Source organism: Sceloporus undulatus, chromosome 10 (assembly GCF_019175285.1).
Source record: "Sceloporus undulatus isolate JIND9_A2432 ecotype Alabama chromosome 10, SceUnd_v1.1, whole genome shotgun sequence".
Lineage (NCBI taxonomy): Eukaryota > Metazoa > Chordata > Lepidosauria > Squamata > Phrynosomatidae > Sceloporus > Sceloporus undulatus.
In genome coordinates this window covers 5,611,744-5,637,464 of record NC_056531.1, presented here as the reverse complement: position 1 = coordinate 5,637,464, position 25,721 = coordinate 5,611,744, and the positions used below count along the sequence as shown (strand labels likewise).

At 42.7% G+C, this 25,721-nt stretch overlaps 1 protein-coding gene across 1 annotated transcript in view; it reads right to left on the bottom strand.

Moving 5' to 3' along the window:
* Positions 1 to 25,721, bottom strand: part of TMEM132C (transmembrane protein 132C) — a 276,017-nt gene that overhangs the window by 16,546 nt on the left and 233,750 nt on the right. The window contains exon 5 of the mRNA XM_042441367.1: positions 17,249 to 17,392. Coding sequence (XP_042297301.1) covers positions 17,249 to 17,392 — 144 coding nt within the window. The remainder of the gene's footprint in view (positions 1 to 17,248; positions 17,393 to 25,721) is intronic.

Genomic DNA, 25,721 nt, shown 5'->3' with positions numbered 1-25,721 from the left:
ATTATTATTATTATTATTATTATTATTATTATTATTATTATTATTATTATGTCCAGAGAATAGGATCTTCTCTGTAGTGGCACTTCCCATCTGTAACAATAGGATAATAATAGCAGTAACAACAACAATTTGCATCTGCACGATCTTTCCAAGTGCTCTGTGTTTCAGATGGACTTTTCAGCTGTAATCCTTACCACAACTTGTAAGGTGGGGTTAACTAGGCTTGTGCTTGTGGTAATTCATATTTTTCACATCTGCCCCTCTTTTCCTTGAGCACATAACATCTTTTGTCTTTTCGAAACCCTTCTCTCTCTCCAGACGCCATACTTTAGGATGGAGATGGAGCTCTTTTTCTGAGTAGTCCATAGCTACTTTGATCCACCATGTAGACTTTCTCTTTCTTTGTGTCTTCCTCGAGAAGCTGAATTATGAATTATGCACGAGACTGTGAATAAACTACCTTTTATGTCTTTTTAAAGGAAGACGGTGTTTGATTCTTTTAGTAGGCTAGAAAGACATGTGGGGTAGTTAGAAGTTGGTTTCTTACCGTTTCTGGCCTCCTGCTTCAATGCTATTTTAAACTCTGCCAAAGAGATTCACTGATTCTCAAATGTTTTATCAGTAAGGTCCACCATATATTACACAAGCCTCCAAAACGGAGGGTCATAAAAACCTTTTGAAAAATGTATGCTGGTTTTACAGGTTTTTGGTATCCTAGATCCAAAATTGACCTCAGATTTGCTCCATCATGTGTAGTTTCCCCCCCCTCTATTTGCTCTGATGTTTCTATGTTGTAATATGTGACTGAATTAAATAATTAAATAGGAAAATGATCTCAGGCCTGCATCATCACATGCAGATTTTTCACTATTTGCTTTGACAGTTTCTAGGTTGTAATGTGAGAAGGAATTAAATTATCCTGCAAAGAATTATCCTGCAAAGAAAGAGTCAGGGTTAAAGTTTTCTAACAGACTTTCAAAACTCTTTAATTCGCAGATATGAAACACAAAAATCCATTCAAAAGCACTAAAAGAAACGGCACTGGAACATCAGTGTCCACACTTAACCAAAGCTGAGTAACAACTGAATTGATAAAAATATTGAATTGGGGGGGCTGTCTATGATATAATGTTCTCATGTTTTTCAAATTCAGCAAACAAAATACAAGATATTGTGGATGTTAAAAACAAATTAAAATACCAGAAAAAGTTTTTCATTGCATCCTCATAGGGCTCCTCATAGGGCATGGTTTCCAGACTTTTCACCATTTTGGTTGCCTCCTCTGGACACATTTCAGCTTGTCAACATCCCTCTTGAACTGTGGTACCCAGAACTGGATACAATATTCCAGGTGAGGCCTGACCAAAGCAGAATAGAGTGGTACTATAACTTCCCTTGACCTAGACACTATACTCTTATTGATGCGGGCTAGGATCGTATTAGCTTTTTTAGCTGCTGCATCACCTGGCACTGTAAACTCGGATTTATTTAGAATAGCTGGGTATTCCTGTACCACCTCTTGTGCTGGATTTCCCCAGCTGCATCACCTGTTCCATTTTCCCCAGGTTGAGCACTGTTCTCCTTTTGGGAGAAGACTGAGGCAAATAATGTGTTGAGGAGTTCTGCTTTTTCTCTGTCCCTTGTAAGCATTTTTCCATTTTCTCCATGCATGGAATAATTTTCTCCAAAGGAAGCAATAGGAAACGGGCCTACCATTTCCTATTGCTTCCTATTGGTGTGGATATAACCCCGCCCCCCAAATGTCATTTTGGCATCTTCAGAGATTTTCTGGGCTCCACAATTCAAAAAGGACATTGAGAAACTGGAGCGTGTCCAAAGGAGGGCGACCAAAATGGTGAAGGGTCTGGAAACCATGCCCTATGAGGAACGACTTAGGAAGCTGGAGATGTTTAGCCTAGAGAAGAGACGGTTAAGAGGTGATGTGATAGCCCTGTTTAAATACTTGAAGGGATGTCATATTGAGGAGGGAGCAAGCTTGTGTTCTGCTCCTCCAGAGAACAGGACAAGGAGCAATGGATGGAAGCTCCAAGAAAAGAGATTGCACCTCAACATTAGGAGGAACTTCCTGACAGTAAGGGCTGTTCAACAGTGGAAGATATTCCCTCGGAATGTAGTGGAGTCTCCTTCCTTGGAGGTCTTTAAGCAGAGGCTGGATGGCCATCTGTCAGGGATGCTTTGATTGAGATTTCCTGCATGGCAGAATGGGGTTGGACTGGATGGCCCTTGTGGTCTCTTCCAATTCTATGATTCTATGTTGCTATGATTTAAGCTGTCTAGTAATCCTGAGTTTCATATGTGCTTTAGCTATGATTTTCTCCCTACACATGCTGGCTATTCATTTGAATTCCTTTGGTGATTTCCCCCCTTTTCCATTTCCCCATATTGTTGTTTCCCCGTGTTGCAGACAGGAGAGCCCGTGAAGTTAGGAGAGGTGAGATTCAAATGGAGGTCTTTCCTGATTCGCAACCCACACCTTTTGGGAGGAAATTATTTTCACCCGATTTTCCATTCTCCTTACCAACGGCAGAGGAAAATGAATGTAACTTACTGGTTACCGAGCTACATCAGTTTTCTTCATCCTCTGGTTCGGCGCGTGGAAAGCCAGGTGAAAACAATTTATTCCACAATGGGCTATTATAAGCATTTACAATTGGTTTAAAGCCATCAAGCGATTTTGCCTCCACCTCCTCAGCCACCAGTGCTGCAGCGGATTTATCATTAGCATTTAAATACTGTCCTGAAATACAAGCATGTATTAGCACAGTCAGTTTAAGAATTATATCAGTAATCACTCCTTTAATCAATGTTGTAATTTACAGACCATTGAGTTTTCTCATTTATTACTGTGCTGAATATAAGCAGGAGGGATTGGGGTTTTTTTGAGAGAGAGAGAAAGAGAGAAAGAGAGAGAGAGAGATCATCTCCCAAAGATATAAATCATTAAGAAAGATGTGGCTAGGATGAAGTGGCTCCGTGTGATAAAGTTGTTGTCACAGCAATTCCTAAAGGTGTCATAAATGCCAGAGGAAATCTTGCAATACATTAATCATACAGAAAGTGGCCTGCAATGGGGCAGCGCTGAGGGCGGATGAGAACCTTCCACATTACTAAGGAGTAGGACCCAACAGCACAAAAAATGAACAGTCAAACCCAACAGGCAGCGTCGACCCCTATGATGTTGTCACAGAATTTCCCTCAAATCCGGTGCCAGGATACCGTTCAGTATTCGCAGAGTGCAAACAGACAGTCACGCAGTTGCTGCAGGTTGCACCGTTGCACAAAGGGATTGCACAACAGGAACCTCCAACTGGCAATCCTGTACTGTTAGAGACATGCCCTCAGTTGGGTTTGCATGTCTGAAAGCATAAAAGCGCAGCAGCTGCTTGTCATAATTCCATAGCTGGCACAGTCACCTCCGCACTTTTAAAAATCAATATCGCTTCATGACATCATAACAATTCAGGCAATGGCACAGGATTCTGAAACAAAATGGTAGGAGAAGTATACATGAAAACTGCTTCCTCAAATGTTTGTTGGCTTTACATTGGTACCACGAGGAAGAGGAGATTCAAACGCGCAGGAATCTGCAGCCAATTGTGCACGTTCCAATTTTGTCGTACAAATCCCAGTTAAATCAAAACTCTAGGAGACAGAAGACAGGAGAGAGTGGACCCACAGAGCAATAAGAATGACAAGAAGAAAAAACAGATCTAATCATGAAGATGGAGCAGATGTGTTCTTTGTTGCTCCAGAAGGAAGGATGAGAACCAATGTATAGAAATTGCATTTAGCTAAAATCAAGAGAAACTAACCGTATGACAGAAGCTGTTTGACAGTGGAACAGAGTTTGTCACAGGAATGCACTAGGCTCCTGTTCCATGCTGGCTTTTAAGAAAGAATAGATAGCCCTTTCTTTCATGGTTATGATGATGATGATAACTTCTACGACTACTACTATTTCATTTATGTGCTATTTGTCCTTCAAAACTGGGGCCCCAGGGAGCTTAAAATAAAACAAATACAGATAAAATCACACACGGTCGGCTCTCCTTGTCCATGGATTTTTTTAAATCCATGGATTCAAGCATCCATGGCTTGAAAATATTCAAAAAATGTATGAACTCCAAAAAGCAAACCTTGATTTTGCCATTTGATATAAGGGACACCATTTTGCTATGCCATTGTATTTAACGGGACTTGAGCATCCACGAATTTTGGTATCCATGAGGGATCCTGGAACCAAACCCCAGCGGATAACAAGGACCCACTGTACAAAGGAATAAGGAAAAATATATAAAACATTGGCTAAAATGCAACTGAACTATTGATATAGTTAAAGCCACTTAAAACAAATCCATTTAAAGATTCAAGAGCAGGGTGACCAGAGGTCTTCCTTTTCCTGGGCATAGCCTACATTTCAACCTTATGTCTGTGGGCTCTGGGAGGAATTGAAACATCCTCTGTTTTGAGCCCTAAAACCTGTCCCTGCGTTATTCTAAAAAGCAAGGAAGAGGTAGCTCAACAGATTTATTACTGCCTGGCTGCTGCAAAGGACGTCTTCCCCCACGAATCTGAAAACTCGCCAATATTAGGATCCCATGTATTTAAATGGTCACAGGCCTTGGGCACGCATGCCATTTTGTTCCCTCCCTGCTCACTGTCTGCAAAGAGCGAGGTCCCGGATCCCAAGGCCATGAAAAGGGAGGGACGACTGTATTTCTATCCTGCCTTTTCCAGAGTGATTTTCAGATGGTATAGATGGCTCCCCACTTGCCCACTTTATCCTTGCAACAACCTGGTGAAATAGGTACAGTTAAGAGGGACTGACATGTCCAAATTCACCCCAGAAATATCATGATGACAGGGCTGGACTTGGATTTGAACAATCCAGGTTCATGTTGCAAGTCCAAGCCCAGCACTCTAATAATAATAATAATAATAATAATAATAATAATAATAATAATAATCTTTTATTTATATCCTGCCTACTCTGATTAGGACTCTAGCCATAATCCCACCGCACCATGTCTCTTTGCATGGAGCATTCTTGCACCGAGCAGAGGTTGGACCAGATAACTTCTTTAGTATCTCCCAACTCAGATCAGAGGGGTAATATATTGGTTTGGAGCTATAGCTAAGAAAATGGCATGCAGTATGCACAACTGAAAGCAACCAGGGGCTGGGAAAAGGAAGATTGTCCCCTTTGTCGTAAGACTCCCGAGCTCAAAGACCGCATCCGGAGCAGCCAGAAGCTACTGCAGGTATGCCGAGTTCTTTATTTATGATCCTGTGAGCTGCCATCCCTCTCAAACTCGAGTCCTATTTTTCTTTTTCCTTAAAAAACAACCTGTTTTGTGGCTTTCAAATGTCTTTTTATCTTTGCCATCTGATGAGGCAAGAGACAGAGGGGAGCGCCATGCTTTTGCAATCACCTTTATGCAAATTCTCTTTCAGTGGGGAGGATGGCTGTGGCAATTGTGCATTTTAAGGAGCTCAATCTGATGCTCTCTCAGCGGTTTCCTTTGATTATAAAAAGTTGCATGGCAGCAACCTTCCTCTGCCACTTCTCACTTTCAAGGAAATACTGGGAGAGCCGGGGAGAGGAGAGGGGCCTAGAAATAAAGCAATAAAGAAACAACTAACCTAAGCAAAAAATAAATAAATGTGGAGATGATTTCTTCCAGTTCCCTTATTTCTTTCCTATTTTCCCCGGTTATTTTTCCTGGCATCACTTGTGAAAAAACTCACCCTGCTAAATTCTCCAGCAGCTTTGCCTGGTAATAAAATATGTTTGTGTCCAGAAGAGAGGCACTGGACAAAGACTAACCTTGGATCACTGAAAAGCAGGCGGTTTCAGTCCTAAAGTACCCTTAAGGATCTGATAGCTAGTGACAGGGTGCCAGAAAAGAAGGAGCTCGGTTTTCTTAGTGGCCGAGCGCATGGTTTTCATGCCGAAAGTCCCAGTTCAGCCTGTTGGAATGGCATCTTCATTTAAAAGGCTCAACAAATGATGTCCTGTTCCTATAGGAGAAAGACACTAATGGCTACTAGTTGCTAGAGCTATGTGCTGCCTCTAGGGCAGTAGGCCTCTAAATACTAGTCACTGGGGAAAGCCACAATGGATTTTAATCTGAATTTTAAAGGAGCTATCTGAGGTACTGAATCCTAGTTTCAAAACAAGTTCAGCACCTGGGATAGCTCTGGACTAAAACCATGAAGAAATTCATCACCTCACTGATATGGAAACCATAAGCTGCCACTACTTGGCTGATTCACAACTTTATTTGTGGCACAATGCAATGCTTACTTAGCTCCCTCAAGCTGAATGGAACTTGATCATGGAAAGCAAGAAAGGGATGGCAGCCTAAGTGAATTTATCAGGAAAATGTTAGTCTATTAACATTTTGTTAATTTACATCTTCATACATTTGCATATGAGAAAAAACAAAATAGTACTAGAGGTTTTTGGGGTGACATATTTTTCTTTTAGACAGTGAGTATCAGTGATATTTTTTAAAAAGTCACAGGAAGGGACCACCTATTTACTCCCAGTTTGTTAAAAAACTTTTTTTTTGGCTGGGGGGGGCATTTAGGTAGTGGGGTCTAGAAGTATAATCTGACATGAGGAGTGCGAGGGAGTCTGGGGAACACTTGTGCCCATGGGCCACATGTTGGTGTCCCCTAATATGGGCTTTTATATTTCATGAAAAAGCATAGAATCATAGAGTTGCAAGAGACCCCAAGAGCCATCCAGTCCAACCCCATTCTGCCATGCAGGAAATCTCAATGAAAGCATACCCGACAGGTGGCCATCTAGCCCCCAAAGAAGAAGATTCCACTACACTCCGAGGGAGTTTGTTCCACTGTCAAACAGCTCTTACTGTCAAAAAGTTCCTCCTAATGTTGAGATGGAATTTCTTTTCCTTTAGCTTGCATCCACTGTGCTGGGTCCTATTCGCTGGAGCAGCAGAAAACAAGCTAGCTCCCTCCTCAATATGACATCCCTTCAAATATTGAAACAGGGCTATTATATCACCTCTTAACCTTCTCTTCTCCAGGCCAAACTTCCCCAGCTCCTTAAGTCGTTCCTCATAGGGCATGGTTTCCAGACCCTTCACCATTTTGGTCGCCCTCCTTTGGACACGCTATTTGACCACTTCATTCTAATGACCACCCCATTAGGGTCCTACTAGCATACGTTAGAGGTGCAAGTCAGAAAGGCTGGAGAAGCCCATTTCTAGAAGACTATCAAAGTCAGATTCCGATGGATCAATCTACCGAAGGAAGAAGATATAGCTCCTGAGGCATGCATTTCATTAAATTGATCATGCTGTATAAAGTCATGGCTCACACGAACACAGAGTAAAGAAGTTTCTTTTAACAGGAACAAGTGGACATCCTGCCTGTTCAATGAGTTTAATCAAATCATAAAGCCATCCTGCTAGCAAAGGTATACAGTATCTAATAAAATAGTGTATCTATCACTTTCCCAATGTTCAGCTTTCATCACAGAGACATGGAATAGACTCAAATAAATGTAGTAGAATATACATGTTTGCCCATCAGAGTACTAGCTTTCTGCATTGATGGGATTGTGTGCTCCTGTGAATCAAGAGGCTATTGCTGGTGGCAGCAGTGCTACTGGTAGAGTCTCCCAAGTCCGGTGTGCCTTTGCTGAGGAGCTAACCTAGATGTGCCAAACAGCTCCTGGGCAGCAGCAGTAACTGAGTGCGATGCTACTGGAAGATCTCTCAGAGACAATGACAATAGCACCATAGCTAACACTTGTTAGTACTGTACAGAGAGAGGCACTGGTAAACCACTTCTCAATGGCTTTTACTATGAAAACTCTATGATGAGACAAAAATGAAACAAGAGATAGTGCCAGAAGATGACACTCCCAGGTCAGAAGACATTCAGTCAGCATACCAAAGTCAGGATTTTCCATGCCATCATATGTCCAATTTCTATGTGTGGAGAATCAACTCATTTGAAGTGTGGCGTTGGAGGAGAGTTCTGCTGATACCATGGGCTGTCGAAATGACCAATGACAAATCAGGTCTGAACTCTCTCTCGAAGCATGCAAAGTGATGCTGTCGATTCTGTAATAAAGACTTTTACTATATATGGAGTGAGAAATGCCAGATGTCCAAGATGGATTCAGGAAAGAAAAAGGCACTAGGGATCATATTGCAAACATATGGATAGGAAAAGAATCAACGTATTTGAGACATGATGCTGGAGAAGAGTTATGCAGTTACTCGGTCTGCTAAAGGAAACCTCTAATAAATGGGTCCTGGAGAAAATAAAAAGAGCCGGCATGATGTAGTGGTTTGAGTGTTGGGCTGCAACTCTGGTAACCAGGATTCAAATTCCTGATCAACCATGGAAACCCAGTGGGTGACTCTGGGCAAGACAACTCTCTCAGCCTCGGTATTGGCAAACAGCTTCTGAACAAACCTTACCAAGAAAATCTCACAATAGGTTTCTCTTTGGGTTGCCATAAGTCAGAAATGACTTGAAAGCACACAACAACAAGAGCAAATCAAATCTGACATCTCCCTAGAAGCTATGATGACTAGACTGAGACTGTCATACTTTGGACATAGCATGAGAAGATATGACTCACTAGAAAACAGTATGGTTATCTTCATTGTCCTATGGAATCTGGTTGGGCTGTAAAAGAGCACTCACTGAATTTTGGAGCCATTGACTTCCAGAAGTCTGGCAGATGGAGATACTGCAAGAGGTTCATGCTCTAAGGCTGAGGATAGTGGTACCCAAATAGATTACCCACAGTTGAGGTGCCACTTCAGTCCCTCTTCAGTAGACACTTGTCTCATTTCTGAAGATATCTAGCCATTGTACCACTGTGATAGATCGCGTAAACCATCCATTTCTGGGCTAGAATATTAGGCTGAGATCTTCTACTGAACACCCTTCATTCCTAAAGCATACAATACCCTCTAAACATTTTGTTGCTCAAAATGATCCAACACAGTGTAGAATGAAATGTATCTCTATAAAGTTGTTTGAGTCCTCAATAGCTCATCTATTTGGAGTTTAAAGTCCCTCACCCCATTGGGTGTCTATGAGAAACTTGCTCTTTCCGGGCCAACTGCTTGTTTTTATTTTTTCCCATTACATGCAGTAAAAACAGAGTGCACTCTTTTAAATCATGTCAAAGTATTGCTCTTAAAGAACTCAAGAACTGAAAAAGTGAGAAGCAAGGAACAAGGGACATGCAAGGAGACTTTAAAACATTGCATATAGAGGTGGGTTTTGTCCATGCATCTGGCACCTATATATATAATATATAATCAACTGTGTACACAAACACACATGCGCGCACACACATATATAGTTGTTTCCTCATGCAGAGGAGACATTGGCAGTTTAAAGCCTGATGAAGAAGGGTATATTGGCAATAACAACTGAGGGCCTGAACAGACAGGCCAAAATAAAGTTGCTTTGGGTCACTTTGGAGGTATGCTGTTTAAATGTTGCATGCGTCCTAAAAGGTCAGAAGCCGTGCCAAATCCATGCTCCAGTCCTAAGGACTGGAGCACAGTTTTGGCGGAGCTTCTGGCCTCTTAAGATGTGTGCTTCATTTAACCAGCATACCTCCAAAGTGACCCAAAGCAGCTTTATTTTGGCCTGTCTGTTTGGGCCCTGAATTCTTAATGTAAATGGAACATTGCTCTGCAGAAACATCTCTCACGGCAGACACCCAAGTCTCTCTCACTACTGAATGTCTACAGGTTATAGTTTCTTTCTTATGACTCTATGTAGACTTGGCACATGTACACATACACCCAATGGAAAATAAAGGAAGTAAAGAGAAGAAAACAAGTAGAACTTTAAAATATAAGATTTATGCAAATCTCAAAACCAAGCAGCATCCGGGGGGGGGGGCTATTTTTACATTAGGAATGCTTCTCTTAAATATTGATCTTTTTAGAGAAATGAGTGTGGAGGAAATTATTTTGTGAAGTCGAAGGCTTTCACAGCCGGCATCCATAGATTTTTGTGGGTTTTTTGGACTATGAGACTGGGTTCTAGAAGAGTTTATTCCTATAGGGTTAAACTCTTCCAGAACCTGGCCTCGTAGCGTGAAAAACCCACAAAAAACCTATAGAAATTATCTGTGTCTGTAAGAAAGAGAGATTGATAGAGCACCTGGTGCACTTTTCAAAAGGGAACTCCATAAGGAAGGCTCCTCTAAACTGGTAGGGCTTTCTCTTACCTCTGCTTTTTCTAGGTGTGTGCATTTAAGCATGTGTGTCTCTGTTTATTCCTTTTGCTCATCACAAAAAGCAATGATTGTAACACAGCACAGGCTGTTCCCTTCCAAAACCGTGTGGCTGTCTATTGCTTTTGCTTGACCTTACTGGGAAGGGCAAGACTCAATCCCATCCTCTCCTCTCTTTTGGAGGAAGAGGCTGAGATCATTGAGGGAAAAGTAACTGTAGCCCCTTTGAAGTTTGCAGGAATAGGAATCATTTTTTAAATTAGAGAAATTGGGAATGCAAAGGACTAGGTATGGCTTTCCCATCTGATCTGTGACTATCAGCGAATATGCTACTCATAAGTAAATAGTTGGTGTGCATCCATGTGAACAGGTAAGATTAGCCAATGCTCTAAATCCAGCACCTTGCTGCTTTGACTGTTTTGCATGGGTTGGGTGTTAACAGAAGTTGGCTGGTTTGCTCTCTTGTCCAGTCCAGGACATCCATAAAGTCTGAATGCCCAGGTCTCAGACTAGTAAAGGGCTCATTTTGTGTGGATATTTAATCTTCCAACAGGGCTGAAAATCATCAGTTTGGGTTTTTGGTGGAACAAGGTGACCAAAGCCCTGCTGTAGCCAGGAAAGTGGGTCAACTGGAAGGCTGGGTGTCGAATCCTTGACTCATAGAATCATAGTATCATAGAGTTGGAAGGAACCACAAGGGCCATCTAGTCTAATCCCCCTGCCATGAAGGAATACCCCATCAAAGCACTCCTGACATTTGGCCATCTGGCCTCTGTTTAAGAACCTCCAAAGAAAGAGACTCAGCCACTCTCAGAGCAAGCATCGTCCACTGCTGAACAGCTGTCAGGAAGCTCATCCTAATGTTTAGGTGAAACCTCTTTTCTTTTGAATCTACAGTGGTACCTCGGGATACGAAATACCCAGGTTACGAAATTTTCGGGATACGAAAAAATCCCATTGGAAATAATTGTTCCGGGTTACGAATGTTTTTTCGGGTTACGAAGAAAATTTTTGGTGCTTTTCGGCGCTTTTTCGCACGAAACGCGGCTTTTCCCCATTAGCGCCTATGGCAATTCGGCTTACGAAGGCTTTTCGGGTTACGAAAGCGGCCGCGGAACGAATTAATTTCGTAACCCGAGGCACCACTGTATTGCTTTGTGTCCTGTTCTCTGGAGCAGCGGAAAGCAAGCTTGCTCCATCCTCAATATATCTCTTCAAATATTTAAACATGGCTATCATATCACCCCTTAACCTCCTCTTCTCCAGTCTAAACATACCCAGCGCCCTGAGCCACTCCTCACCGGGCACGGTTTCGTATGGACTCCCTTTATCATCCTCAGCAGAGGGCTTTATGGTGTGCAAATCTAAGATCCTGACCCATAACTTCACATAGACCCTAGAATTCATCAGTCTTTGGGGCGGCTTGCAGTCGCCCCTTTTTACTCCAAATTGGGGCCACGGCAACCTCACACTGTGGCCCTGATCTGGCCTTCTGAGGGAGTAAAAAGGAGCTGCAAAAAACGGCTCCTTTTTGCGCCCTCGAAAGGGTGCCATAGCCACGGCAGCATGGCTATATGGTGTCCCTTCAGTGCTGCATCATCTGGATGCAGTGCTGGAGGTGCACCATGATGCCGTGCATCGTCGGGAGTGGCGCACAGTGTCAAGGCACCCTGGGGGGCAGAGTCGGTCAAGTGTCATCAGGACACTGTGCCCTGATTCTGCCACCAGGTCAGCCTTTCAAGCTGGTCTGTAAAGGCCCTAACAATATGTAACTGTGGTTTTATGGATTATTTTATCTATCATCCTCCATCAGTTCCCTCACTGAAAATGATCCTCGGGGAGGAATCTGTTACAGCCTTATAAAACAAGGCTATCTTCGACCTCCCAGAGGACCTTCTCAGCTATCGCTCACAGATTGTGGAATGGCCTGCTGGATGAGATCCGTCATATTACCACCCTAAATAGCTTTTAAAAAGCTATAAAGATGGATCTCTTCCAGCAAGCCTTTCCTGAATAGTTCCCTAGCCACTAGCAGGAAAAGCTAACTGTTGAACTCCAACCTCACCACAGTCACAATTTATTGTTTAATATATTATTTTTAAGTATGTTTTAATTCTTATATTGTTTAATTGTATTTTAAGGGGGGGATTGAGGGACTTGGATTATATATATATATATTTAATCTTTGTAAGCCACCCTGATTGCATCTTGTAGAGAGGCGGGATATAAATAAATTTTATTATTCTTATTTTATTATTATTATTATTAAAAACACATTCTTAAAAATACTTCACTAATTCAAGATGGCCTTCCCCAACTAATCAACCAGGTTTAGTTAATGCATCTACTAAGAAAGCCAATTCAGTTTGCAACTTGAAACAATATAAGAATTTGCATCTCACAAGTATGGAACAATTTGGCATTATTAAGCACTTCAAAATCCTCTCGTGGCGTGCCTGGAGTCAGTAATGGGCTGGATGAGGGAAAACCGACTCAAATTGAATCCAGAGAAAACGGAGGTACTTGTGATAGGTTCCCCTGGTCCAGGAATGGTGGTAGTTCCACCTGTCCTGAACGGGGTCACGCTCCCTGTGAAGGACTCTGTGCGCAGTCTGGGGGTGCTTCTTGACTCGTCGCTTCACCTGACTGCTCAGGTGAATGCGACGGTCAAGAACACCTGTCATCAGCTTCGGCTTATTCGCCAGCTGCGCCCATACCTGGACCAGAGGGACCTTGAAATGGTGGTACACGCTCTGGTAACCTCGAGATTGGATTTCTGCAACGCACTCTACATGGGGCAACCCTTATACCAAACCTGGAAGCTACAATTGGTTCAGAATATGGCAGCCAGGCTGGTCACTGGTACTTCCAGGGCCAGCCATATTACACCGGTGCTCAAAGATCTGCATTGGCTGCCTATTCGCTTCCGGGCACAATATAAGGTGTTGGTAATGACCTATAAAGCCCTAAATGGCTTGGGCCCAGGATACCTGAAGGACCGCCTCTCCCCATACAATCCGTCCCGCACCCTCAGAACATCTGGGCAGCAATTACTTAGGGTGCCAGGGGCTAGGTTGACCTCCACTACGAGGAGGTCATTTTCCATCGTTGCCCCGGCCCTTTGGAACACGCTGCCCACTGAGCTCCGCTCGGCCACCTCCCTGGCCCAATTTAGAAAGGATCTTAAAACCTTTCTATTTCAGGATGCATTCCCCGATTAGAGTCCAGTGGGCCTCCCTTCCTCTTTTGTGGCAAAGAGGACAGGCTAACGGGGCTTTTATTCTGTTTGTGTATTGTTTTAACCTTGTTGTTTATGATGTTTATGATGTATATGATGTGTTTTATTGTTTAATATGCTGTAAACCGCCCTGATCTTCGGAAGGGTGGTATAAAAATAAAGTTTTATTATTATTATTATTTTATTATTTTTTATTAAAATGACCCCATCATTACATATTGGCAGCAGTCAGGAAATCGCTGAACACATCTTTTGCAAATTATTCAGCTGCAGGATTCCACCCCCCCCCCCTTAGTTGGCTCTCCAGATACAGGATTGTTCAAAAGTCAGCTCTAACTGGGGGGCTGAAGCATAGATTACCTCCCCTCCTTAAACATACTATGCAACAATTATTTGCTGATCTCCTTAGGACATTCTTCTCTGTCAGCTTTCTTTTTGTCAAAGTTAGACGCATTTGAGTTAGATGGTCGAGGATGCTTGATTCGCTTTAATCTGAAGAGGCACACCAATAAATAGACATTATTAAATACAGAAAGAATGTTGACTAAAGGACTGGGTCACTTGTTCTGGATTTAGGTGGAGAAGAGCACTGTTCTTTGATTATCTTTATTTATCTCTAAAATGTATTAATTGCCCTATAGCAATACAACAAACACCACAAATTAAATCCAAAGCCATAACAAATCAGTTAAAAGCAGTATAGACTTCCCATGGCAATTCACAATTCACAATAATCTAAAACCATATTGTTAAAACTACCTAGAACCACAAGATAGCCACAGAAATTAAAACAGATTGTTACAAGGGCAGAGGAAGAAAAAAAAATGCTTAGTGACTAAAAGGTAACAAAAAAATTGCCAAGCCCAAGTACCCGTAAAGGGTATCTTGGAATGTATGTGGAACAGGACCTCTGATGAATACTGTATCTTTAGAGCCAGACGTGTGCCATAACTTGGAAGAAATGTTCCAAATTTGGTGAGATCAAGAAGGATGGATTGGACATATATCTCCAAAGCGTTAGATTGAGGAATGCAATAATAAAAATAATGCTAGTCTAATATCTGTATTTGTGTTCTAGGCTGAATGGGTTGACTACTTCTTAGGTAATAGTCTTAGGTACTTCTTAGGTAGTTGACTACTTCTCAGGCCTGATCATGGTAAGTAACCAAGCATAACAAAAAGAGATTTCCACCAGTAATGCCACTAGGACAGAACAACAACAAGTGCCATTTCATTTAATTGGCCATGGCAGGAAGAGCTGACCCACATATTAACAAGAATAATGATGGAATAATGTGGTCATGTTAAAAACCCATCAGGTCCTTCCTAAGTTTCTAGGAAATGAAGCTAGCCCTGCAGCCAGGGATGGGTCAACCATTATTAATAGATGTGCAGAGCTACTCTTGGTGGAATGGAGCTTAGCAAGCAGGATTTGGACGCTAGTCATGTTTTAATGCCGCTGTAAATATATTTTGGTCCACTTTTAAAAGGTTAGAACCATCATTTGGAAGCCTAGCGCTTTTATAGCTTACAAAGATGAGCATAAATCCCGACACAACAGAGCTATGGTGCTGTCAAAAGTGGAATCCGAGCAGAGGGGGAAGAGTTGGCAGATCAAGCAGGAACATCAGTTACATGCTGAATTGCATTGTTAAGAGCAGTGCACTGGTTTTACTGGTTTGGTGGAAAATGCTCTTACAGGCACTAGCTCTCTGCAAGACGTAACAGGCTGGCAGTTTTAAAAAATGGACAGCTAACCAGAGTGACTCCAAGTGAGAGTGAAATAGAAGGATAAGCTGATTTTGCAGCAAAACAATTGTTTCTTTATTTAAAAGGTAGAAAAAAATTAGTTGTAGAATCCAACAGAATATTCAATGCAAATGTTTCACAAAGTAAAAGGCATGACAATGGCATAGGAGCTACTCTTAACCAATTTAAGAGGGGCTAAAATGGTGTAGCTAATAAGGGATTACAGACCAAAACACACACATGAATTTTCTCACCCTCCGACATGAAGTGGAGCCTAGGATGGCTGAAGAGCAGAGCAGGGGAACAGGTCTGTATTTAACTTTTTCCTAACTTGTGGGCTGTCTCCTAAAAGTGAAAGGAATACCTCTGGATGGGCAAAACATGACTTTAATGTTGTTCTGTGGAAGGGTCAAAAAACCAAAATATGAGCTTGCAGAGGCGAACTGATAATGACTTTGAGATAGTCTGGGCATTAAAGAACAATGGGCTGTGCACACAATACAAAACCAATTAAGAACATTTACCCTCTTTCAAATGCAGATGGGTTGCCCAACATAAATGTTCAGCAAAGCAATTGGACTGAGTACCTGGCCTTTGCAGAGGTTGCTTACAATAATCTGTCCATCAAACTACAGGATATTCACCTTTTCAAGTTGTGTATGGACAGGACTTAAAACTGCTACCCACTTCATTGGTGGGAAACTTGGGGGTGCAGATGTCAGGGTCACCCTTCCAGGCTTCCTCTGCTATGTTAAAGTTACCTTTATTTAACCTAGGCTGTAGTCATATTAGAAGAGACCTTGTTGTGTTAGGAGGGGTAAGCAGCAACTAAGAAGTCCCGTGAGATCGAAGGTCCTTTTGCCTGGGAAAGGAATACAGGTCATTGGGAGGGGCAGTGTTTGTTGGGAATTTTAATAGCGAAACTTATGCTTCAGTGACAGTCATGGCAAAGGATGCTGATCTTCAATAAACTCTTTCTGGCTCATCCATGAAACATATTTATTGGGGCAGATAAAGAAAGGGCATTAAAACCGCAATAGGCAATATATGAGATAGTTAAAGTGCTAAGGATTCTGCGGACAGCCAAAAAGACAAACAAATGGGTCCTTGAACAGGTCAAGCTGGATATCTCCCTGGAAGCCAAGATGATGAAACTGAGGCTGTCATACTATGGCCACATCGTGAGAAGGCACAACTCATCGGAAAAAACAATAATGCTAGGAAAGGTGGAGGGAACTAGAAATAGTAGAAATGCTCTATGGATGGACTTTAAGGAGGTCATGGGTATGAATTTACAGGAACTAAGTAGAGCAGTGGAGGTTAGGAAGTCTTGGAGATGTCTCATCCACAGGACCACCATGAGTCAACATCAATCCAAGGGTGGTTGACAACAACAACAACAAAAGTGATAACTACAAATGGCTGAATACATAAACCACACAGACTTGTTCACATGTCAGTGATCTGAAGGGAAGGAGCGAACAATGGGAAAGGGGGAATTATGGGGAAAGGAACCATGAGAAGAGGGGGCTTATTTTCATATATCTTGTGCTGTCAACTGTATAACTGAGAAGAAGAGAGATGGGATTCAGTTAGCATACCAATCCCCCCCCGCCCCATGTTTTCAAATAAACAATAAAGAATGACAAAGAGAGATTTTGATATAAAGCCTTTAACGAAATAATGTACCCAGGCCATTCCATTATTTGGTTCTTGAGGGGCAGTAGGTGGGTGAACCAGTCAAAGAACCAACAAAATGGCAGAGCTGATGAACTTCTGGCCTTCCTGTTGTTGAACATCAGTTTCCATCTCCTCTAGCTAGGCTTGTCAATGGTAAGGTACAATGGGAGTAGTAGTTCAAGGACCAGGGATGAGGATGGCCAGAGGTGCCTCATCCTTGGCCCATGGTTTGCTCAAGGAACATATTTGACTCCTAGAAGGTACACAGTGCAAGTTTACTAACAGCTGGTGATCCCCCTGAGACTTACTTTGACAACATCCTCAGCAGAAGACTTGCATTCCACCGATTCTGAGATATCTGTCACAGAGCTGTTTTCTTCGATTGAAACCACTTTGATGGGAACAGCAACTGTCTTCCCCGTAAGGATAGCAGTGTTGAGGATTTCTGTGTCCTGCAACACAATGAAAACAAAAAGGCAAAAGAAGCTTCATTACAGAATTGCTTGAGAAGAGCTCTAGAAAGACCATTAGCATGTCTGCAACAAGTTTCTGGAGCTTCCAAAAAGAAACTGTTGTATGCCTTCTAGTAATTTCCAACGTATGGCAAACATGGTGTTTTCTTGGCAAGACTTGTTCAGAGGAGGTTTGGCTTTTCCTTCCTCTGAAGCTGAAAGAGGGAGACTTATTCAACGTAACCCAGTGGGTTTCCATGCCCAAGTGAGGTCTCCAGAGTTCTACTGCAATGCTCAAACCACTACTCCACACTGGCTCCTTTATACAATATGAAAGTCACTGGGTTCCCTTTCTCCTAACGGCCTACTTACTAGAGTTAAGGTGATTTCATGCTGGCCAGATATACAAGCACATATTAGCAGGCAAAAACCTGACGTATGCGTTTGATCTTGTACCTAAACTAAATTAAATCACTATCATCTCCTATACAAAAGTATACAAGTTAATACAATAAACACAAACCCAATTAACACAAACGATAGCTGACCTCCCATTTCCAACGTCTAAGCATAGCAATGGTTATTATGTTTAATTTCTCTGTAATAGTAGTACTTATTTTACTTCTGGCCTAAAAAATTCAACAACATTGATTGCTTCAAGCCACAAATTCTGCAACCACAATCTTCATTTTGTTCTTTCTCACATAAGACAAAAATAATTCCCAGTCTTTTAAAAAGTTGTTAAATGATTTTTCTTTGCTCAACATCACCATGTCCACCAGCTCAAAAACTTTAGTAGTCCACTTGTCTTCTGTAGTAAGACAATCAATTTTCCAGTTTTGGGCATACAACAGTCTTGCTGCTATAATCATAAAATGCATCACTTTATAGTTTGTACCTTTAAATTTCTCCTTTGGTTTGGGATGTTCACAAGAAATATTCTAAGAAGCCTGGGCCTGGCTAATGTGTTATAGGTGTGGTACAGATGCGCCTTTTGCGCCATGCTGGTGGCTTAGTAGGGTTAAGGGACCGGGCAGCAACCGCATGGTCCCTAACTCTACTACACCACGGCACCGTAACAATGGCAGCACCCCGTGTATACAGGCGCTGCCATTGTTACGTGATGAACGCATAGCGTCCACACGTTGCACCTCCATTGTGACGCCTGAATGCACCAGTGGTGCACTCGGGCATTACAAGCGTGGCGTAAAAAGAACCTGCTTTTTGCAGGTTCATTTTGCTCCGCAGAGAAGCCGCACGATTTGGCGGCTGCGGCTTCCCCACAGGGCAAAACTAGGCACCGGGAGACCGTCCTTTTTGGATGGTCTGTACTGTGCCTTAATTAATTTGTTTATCATGCCTTACCTGTTTAACTTTTTCATGTATACTGTACAGTCAGCCCTTCTTATACATGGATTCAAGCATACACGGTTTGAAAAATGTTCAAATAAAGTATAAATTTCAAATATCAAATCTTGATTTTCCATTTTTTATAAGGGACACCATTTTGCTCTGTCATTGTATTTAATGAGACTTGAGCATCCATGGATTTTGTTATCCATGAGGGATCTTGGAACCAAACCCCAGCGTATAACAAGGGTCCACTGTATGATGATTTCTAACTTTTGATGCTGCTTTCTGTGCTTTACTTTAGGATGGGGAGTTTAGCGGGAGGTGGACAGAATGTTAGAGAGTCCACAGACTTAGGGCAGGTACAGACCAGAACAATACACCAGCTTTCTGGTGATCTGGGGTCATGGCGTATGGATGACGCACGTCCCAATGCCACCCCAAAGCTGGCATCATGCCACCCTGCTGTCCACATGGGGGCAGGTTTTCGGGGTTCTAGCGGCACAGCATTTAGGCACCACATGCTGCAGGAATGCCGAAAAGCCGCAGGGGTGGTGGAAAGGGCCTTTTTTCCCAGCGCAAAATGGAGTGGCATTTGGTGCTTTTTGGGGGGCTGGAAAAATGCTGGATTGGGGCTGCACCATGTGGTTGCCATGGCCCCGATCCAGCTATCAATGAGGCAGCATCAAGCCGCCCCTTTAGGGTCATCTGTTTTGGACCTTAGATCCCTCAGTTATGCTAAAGCTTGCTTACTTACTCTGGAACCATGTTGGAGTGGGCCTGTGTGTTGGGAGAGGTGAGCAGGTGCAGGCAGATCTTTTTGGGATTCAAGATTATTTAGCTGCCTGGTATCGAGTGAGAAAGAATGCAGGCCTTTGGAAGGGGAGTGAGTTGCAGGGAGTTTTTAAGAGTGAAGCCTAGGTTTTAGCATGATCCTCACTGGATATCAGAAGGCCTCTCCCACCTCTTATTTTTTTTTAAAAAGGACTTTTAATATATATATATATATTATTTTAGATTCTTCTACATTATCAAATGAACTGTTCTGTAATTTGAGCTTGCTTTCATTAATAGTTTGCATTAGTCTTCTTTATATTTTATAGTTACATGGACTGCGGTTAAAACCACCTTGTTAAAGTATTTATCAGCTCAAGCCCACGTTGTGGACTAGTTTGGAAAGGTTACTTTTTGCACGACTGCTCCCAGTGGCCATACTGGTTGAGAAAGTGTGGAGATTCACAGCCCAAAAAAACTAACATTCTCCAGCACTGCTGAGAGTAGCTTATGACTTAACAGCCCTTAGTTATAGACCCCTTGCCACACTAAAACAGGAATACTAGCCAAAGAAAGCTGAATAGCACAAATCCAGATATGAGTGAACCTTTCAACACAGCTCTGATCTAAATGAAGAGCAGACTGTTTTTCAACAAGTTTCGCCTTTGCTGTGCCCCCTCCTGCCCTCCCACAACGCACCGGTTCAATTTTTCCAAGAACTTCAAAGTTTTCGAGAAGCACCTTTCAACTTCCAGCAAAAGGAAGAGAACATTCTGTAAAGGTTGACTTAAATAGGAATCAAAGGAAGTCCAATGGCTTCCCTTGTTTCATTTCCAACCGTTTGAAAATCATACTCTCCCCGTCCCCCACATCATACCCGACCCCAGATTTTAAGATGCTTCGCTTTCAGCTTCATCTCCTCCACTGAAGAACAAAAGGAACAGAATAAGTTATTTGTGGAAACTGTGTTTCTGTTCAGGTTCTTAGCGATGGCTAGGATATCTTAAATGTGAAATTTTTAACCCTCATGTACTAGGATTTTATTTTATTTTTTAAAATTGTACTGTGTGAAATGTGGGATATTTTCTGACCCCATGGGAATTCCTGTACATTGAAAGTTACAAGTGGCGAGATCATTGTAATTAGAGATAGGGTTAGAAGACAGGTTGCATGTACACTTTAAGCATTTCTGGAACTCACTGAGAATTCTGATGTTTCACATACAATATCTATCCCATTTTTCTTGTAATGAGCTCAAGACAGCATATATGGCTTCTCTTCTTAGGAGCTCGACAGACAGGCAGAAAGGGGCGGTGAGATGCTGCCCCTTTCTGCCTCGGAAGCAGTCTGTGGCAACCACATGGCACAGCCTGCACACAGCAGAAAAAGAAGCCCTAAAAAGGGGCTTCTTTTTGTGCCACAGAATGAGTGTCATTGGCACACCCACGTGCCATGATGATGCCCCTCTTACGCCATTTGGACACAGCACACAAGGCACACCATCAGGGTGCGCCAAGATGGTGCCTGGACAGCACAGTAGGCCTTGGGAGAGCGCGGATGCTCCGCTCTCCCAAGCCCTAATTTCTGCCCCAGGCCAGCGCATAGCGCTAGTCTGTACTGGGCCTTATTTCACTCTCACAACAACACTTTCAGGTAGGTCACACTGAGCAAGAGGGACCTGCCCAGGGGTCACCCAGAGAGCTTCATGTTGCGATGGGGACTTTAATTCAAGTCCTACTTCAGCCGTCTAACCACTGCATCACACTGCCACTATGGCGTTTCAACTTCTTGAACCACAAGGAACGAATGTTTGTTGCCTTTGCTGTAACAGGGGGATATTCTGAAAGTTATGCAAGAGAGGCAGAGAAGAAAGGAGGGAGGGAGAGCAAATGGTTCTACTTGTGTTCTATCATATCCGTAATTAAGACATTTCACTCCTCTGCCTCTTGGCTAATGGCTTCATTAGAGGCACCTGAAAACGAATAGACTTATTTTGATTAATTACTTTGGGGTTTTGCATCTGGGAGGAAAGAAATCAAAGGCATGGTTTGTTGTGCTAATGGACAGCAGGAATTTTTAAACCTTTTCCCCAATACTTCCTTGCACATTAAAAAAAAAAAGGCATCCGAACTTCAAGAGTAGCCAGTTTTGGGATCACTCATTACGACGCATGTAACAGGTGCCATTAGCATCATTACCAATGACTGACGTTTGTTGGGGTTGGGTAACTATCAGGCCAGCTCTGCCAGGATATGGATGCAGGAAGCTAATAGTTCATCTCTGTCAAAATTAGTTGTGATTGATTTGCCTGGAAACTGTCCAAACATATAAATCATAGAGCAATGCAATCAATGGATTCAGAGGAACATATACATACCTATCCCCTTCACTGACCGGAAACGTAGCTCAGTGATATGCTCTTCATAGATATCAGCCTTTTGACTAGTCATCTTGCATGGTCTGAGGCTACTGGCTGACTTGAACTGCAAGGCAGATCTTTTCAGAAGAGGAGGAAGAGGAAGAAGGAGAATATTCTACCTCAACACCCGTACCCACAGGAGGTCTTGGGGAGACTTAGGAGTCCTACCATAGACATATCTCACATTTTTATTTATATAGATTATTACTAGAAGCTGTCAAGGTCAGTTCTGTGGGAATGCCTGTTAAAATGAGAAGATACAGGGCTGTCCCAGGAAGCCTTGAGTATTCTGAGATTGGTAATTTAAAAAGAAAAACAACCCTTTCAAGCTCTGGGCAGAGCTACAGGTTAATGTTGGGCACTGGAAGACTAAAGAGCATAAAGCAAAGCAAACCAGAACCATGGCGAAGTGTCTGGAAACCATGTCCTATGAGGAACACCTTAGGGAGCTGGGGATGTTTAGCCTGGAGAAGAGAAGCTTAAAGACGGTGATATGATAGCCCTGTTTAAATACTTGAAGGGATGCCATTTTGAGGAGGGAGCAAGCTTGTTTTCTGCTGCTCCAGAGAACAGGACCCGGAACAATGGATGCCAGCTACAGGAAAAGAGATTCCACCTCAACATTAGGAAGAACTTCCTGACAGTAAGGGCTGTTTGACAATGGAAGATATTCCCTTGGAGTGTAGTGGAGTCTCCTTCTTTGGAGGTCTTTAAACAGAGGCTGGATGGCCATCTGTCGGGAGTGCTTGGATTGTGAGTTTCCTGCATGGCAGAATGGGGTTGGACTGGATGGCCCTTGTGGTCTCTTCCAGCTCTATGATCCTGTTTTGACTGAAGGACTCTTTCTCACATCTCCTGAACAATGTCTGCTTCCTAGTCAAGGAATAGTGGAGTCCGAATACTAACTTTGGGGCTCAGATTGCAAAGTTCTTCATACAGGAGAGAAGGCATGTTTCCTGCCGCAAGCAGATGTGAATTAATTAATTCCCAAAGACTCCCAATGTACAAAGGGAGGCGCAGTTATTTCATGTAAATAGATCATTAACAGGCAAAAACGTTAAGGAGCATTTCTTTTTTGCTTGTTTCCCTAATGACTTGATAGGCTCCGTGTATTCATTGGCATAAACACAAAAACGCACTCCTCCCTTTAATTTAATCCCAAGCGGGAGAAATTATGCCGTTAAAAAGTGATTGATGAGTTCAGTTTTCAACCCGGCCCCCTGAAGACCCAACTCCACCACTTATCCTAGAAGCGTGATTTGTACCTATTTCTAACTCCAAAGCAAATTATTCTGTAACATTTAAGAGCTGGTTTCCTGGATAACTGCCTTCATCTCTGAAACGTGACCAAGCTGCCTTCCATACATCAAGAGAGGTCAACAATCCTGTAACTTTCAGAACAGCAGGATCTTAACTTTCCCATATTTTTGCAGTAATCTAACAATAACCGTCTGGTTGTTGGCATGACTGATCAAGTTTATAAACCTCAACATAATTATAATTGCTCTTCACTGTTGGGGTTGTTGATGACAGTATCTCTTCCCATGTTAAAAAGATTCAGATATTGGCAGAGATCCTGTTGGTTAGTCCCAACTAGAGTAGATGCATTCAATAAATTGTTGAATGGGAAATCAGCATGTAGGTAAATTGCATTGATATGGGCTCTAAATATCAATGCGATTTGTGCCAGCCTGGGGCCGTAACTAGGGCTAGATAGGGCTGGCCAGTCACATGCGCCCAGCCCTATCTTTGCTGCCCGTGCACCATCATGGTGTGCACCCGTCTATACGGGGTGTGCCATGATGATGCACAGGTGTCCGAGATCTCGAACGGTGCTGGCCATTCTGGTGATGCCTTCTGTAAAGAAGCTGTAAAGAAGCTGCCTGGAGCGGCTTCTTTTTAGGGAGTGGGTCAGTGCCACAGCATGGGGCTGCTGTGTCACTGACCAGGGGCAAAGACGGGCAGCTTTTAGCCATTGGATTGTATAGCCTGTTAATGAGTCTACTTTTGGTAGGTCTAGCAAGAGAATTCAGACTGTAATCTTTAGAATTACTCACAATGAATAGAATTAACCACACAAACACATACACACCCACATCCAAACACCGCCGTCTGGTATCTCTGCCAACTGATTATGTTGAAGAACAACTGCTAAATTCTCCGAGTCTCTTGAATAGTAAGATGATAACTAATTCAAGACTCATACAAGAACTAATTCAACATTAAGCTGCAATGCAACTCTGAAGCAAATTTGACAAATCCAAATCTGTTTAAAAGGTGTTGCTGTTTAAAAGGTGTTGTCTCCGTTGGTGCCTAAGGTCACAAACATAGGCTGGTTGACAATCTGTAGAATCATAGAATCATAGAGTTTGAAGAGAGCACAAGGGCCATCCAGTCCAACCCTTTGCCATGCAGGAACTCACAATCAAAGCATCCCCGACAGATGGCCATCCAGCCTCTGTTTAAAGACCTCCAAAGAAGGAGATTCCACTACACTCCAAGGGAGTTTGTTCCACTGTCAAACAGCCCTTACTGTCAGGAAGTTCCCTCCTAATGCTGAAGTGGAATCTCTTTTCCTGTAGCTTGCATCCATTGCTCTGGGTCCTAGTCTCTGGAGCAGAAGAAAACAAGCTTGCTCCCTCATCAATATGACATCCCTTCAAATATTTAAACAGGGCTATCATATTACCGCTTAATCTTCTTTTCTCCAGGCTAAACATCCCCAGCTCCCTAAGTCATTCCTCATAGGGCATGGTTTCCAGACCCTTCACCATTTTAGTCGTCCTCTTTGACACACTCCAGTTTTTCAACATGCTTTTTAAATTGTGGTGCCCAGAACTGGATACAATATTCTAGGTGGGGCCTGACCAGAGCAGAGTGGCACTATTCCCCCCTGCAACATCCACTCCATGGAACTGCAGCACAAAATGCAAAGTAGTAAAGGAGGATGGACAAGTCGGGCTGTGACAAATTAAAATTCATAGTTTTTTGTGGGTTTTTGGGCTCTGTGGCCATGTTCTAGAAGAGTTTCTTCCTAGAACATGGCCACAGAGCCCGAAAAACCCACAATAAACTATGGATGCCGGCCATGAAAGCCTTCGATTTCACAAATTAAAATTCCATAAACAGACTTCTTTGGAGTGGAGGGAGAAACAACGGATGTGGACTTCATTACACATTCAGAAACTGTGAAGCTGAATTACGAGTTGGCTGACACACTGGTCACAGATTAGAGTTATTATCCACAATACTGATTACAGCCGATTAGCAAGTGGGCATTGTTAGGCAATGGTTTTTATCAACATAATCCTGTGATTAAAATTACGCACAAGCTGCCCTGTGGACAATTTGACTTGTGAAACATTCCTGCATACACTCAGAGTACATGGGTCAAAGGACAAAAAGAAGAGAAAAAGAAAGGGAAAAAATGTCAGCTATAACGAAATGGGGTCAGAGAGGGAGAACGTTTATAGAGAGTCAAGTATTCAATGGAGAAGGGGGCTACGTAAGAGAAGGAGTGTAAAGAACACTTGCAGGTTTTCTTGTATTTGAGGAGAAAACCTGTCTTGGCGCTTTGACATATCATTTTGGTAAACACAACAACCTCAGCCCATTGTGAGATTTTTTCACATATCAGAACTTCTTGTGAATAAAGTGTTTAATACAACGTCCAGAATCCTCATGGTGACCCATAAGCTTATCGCATGGCCGCCGGGGACATGATGGGGGCGGAACAAAAGGGAGCGGGATGGGAACAGAAGGGGATAAAGGATGCATTTTACCACA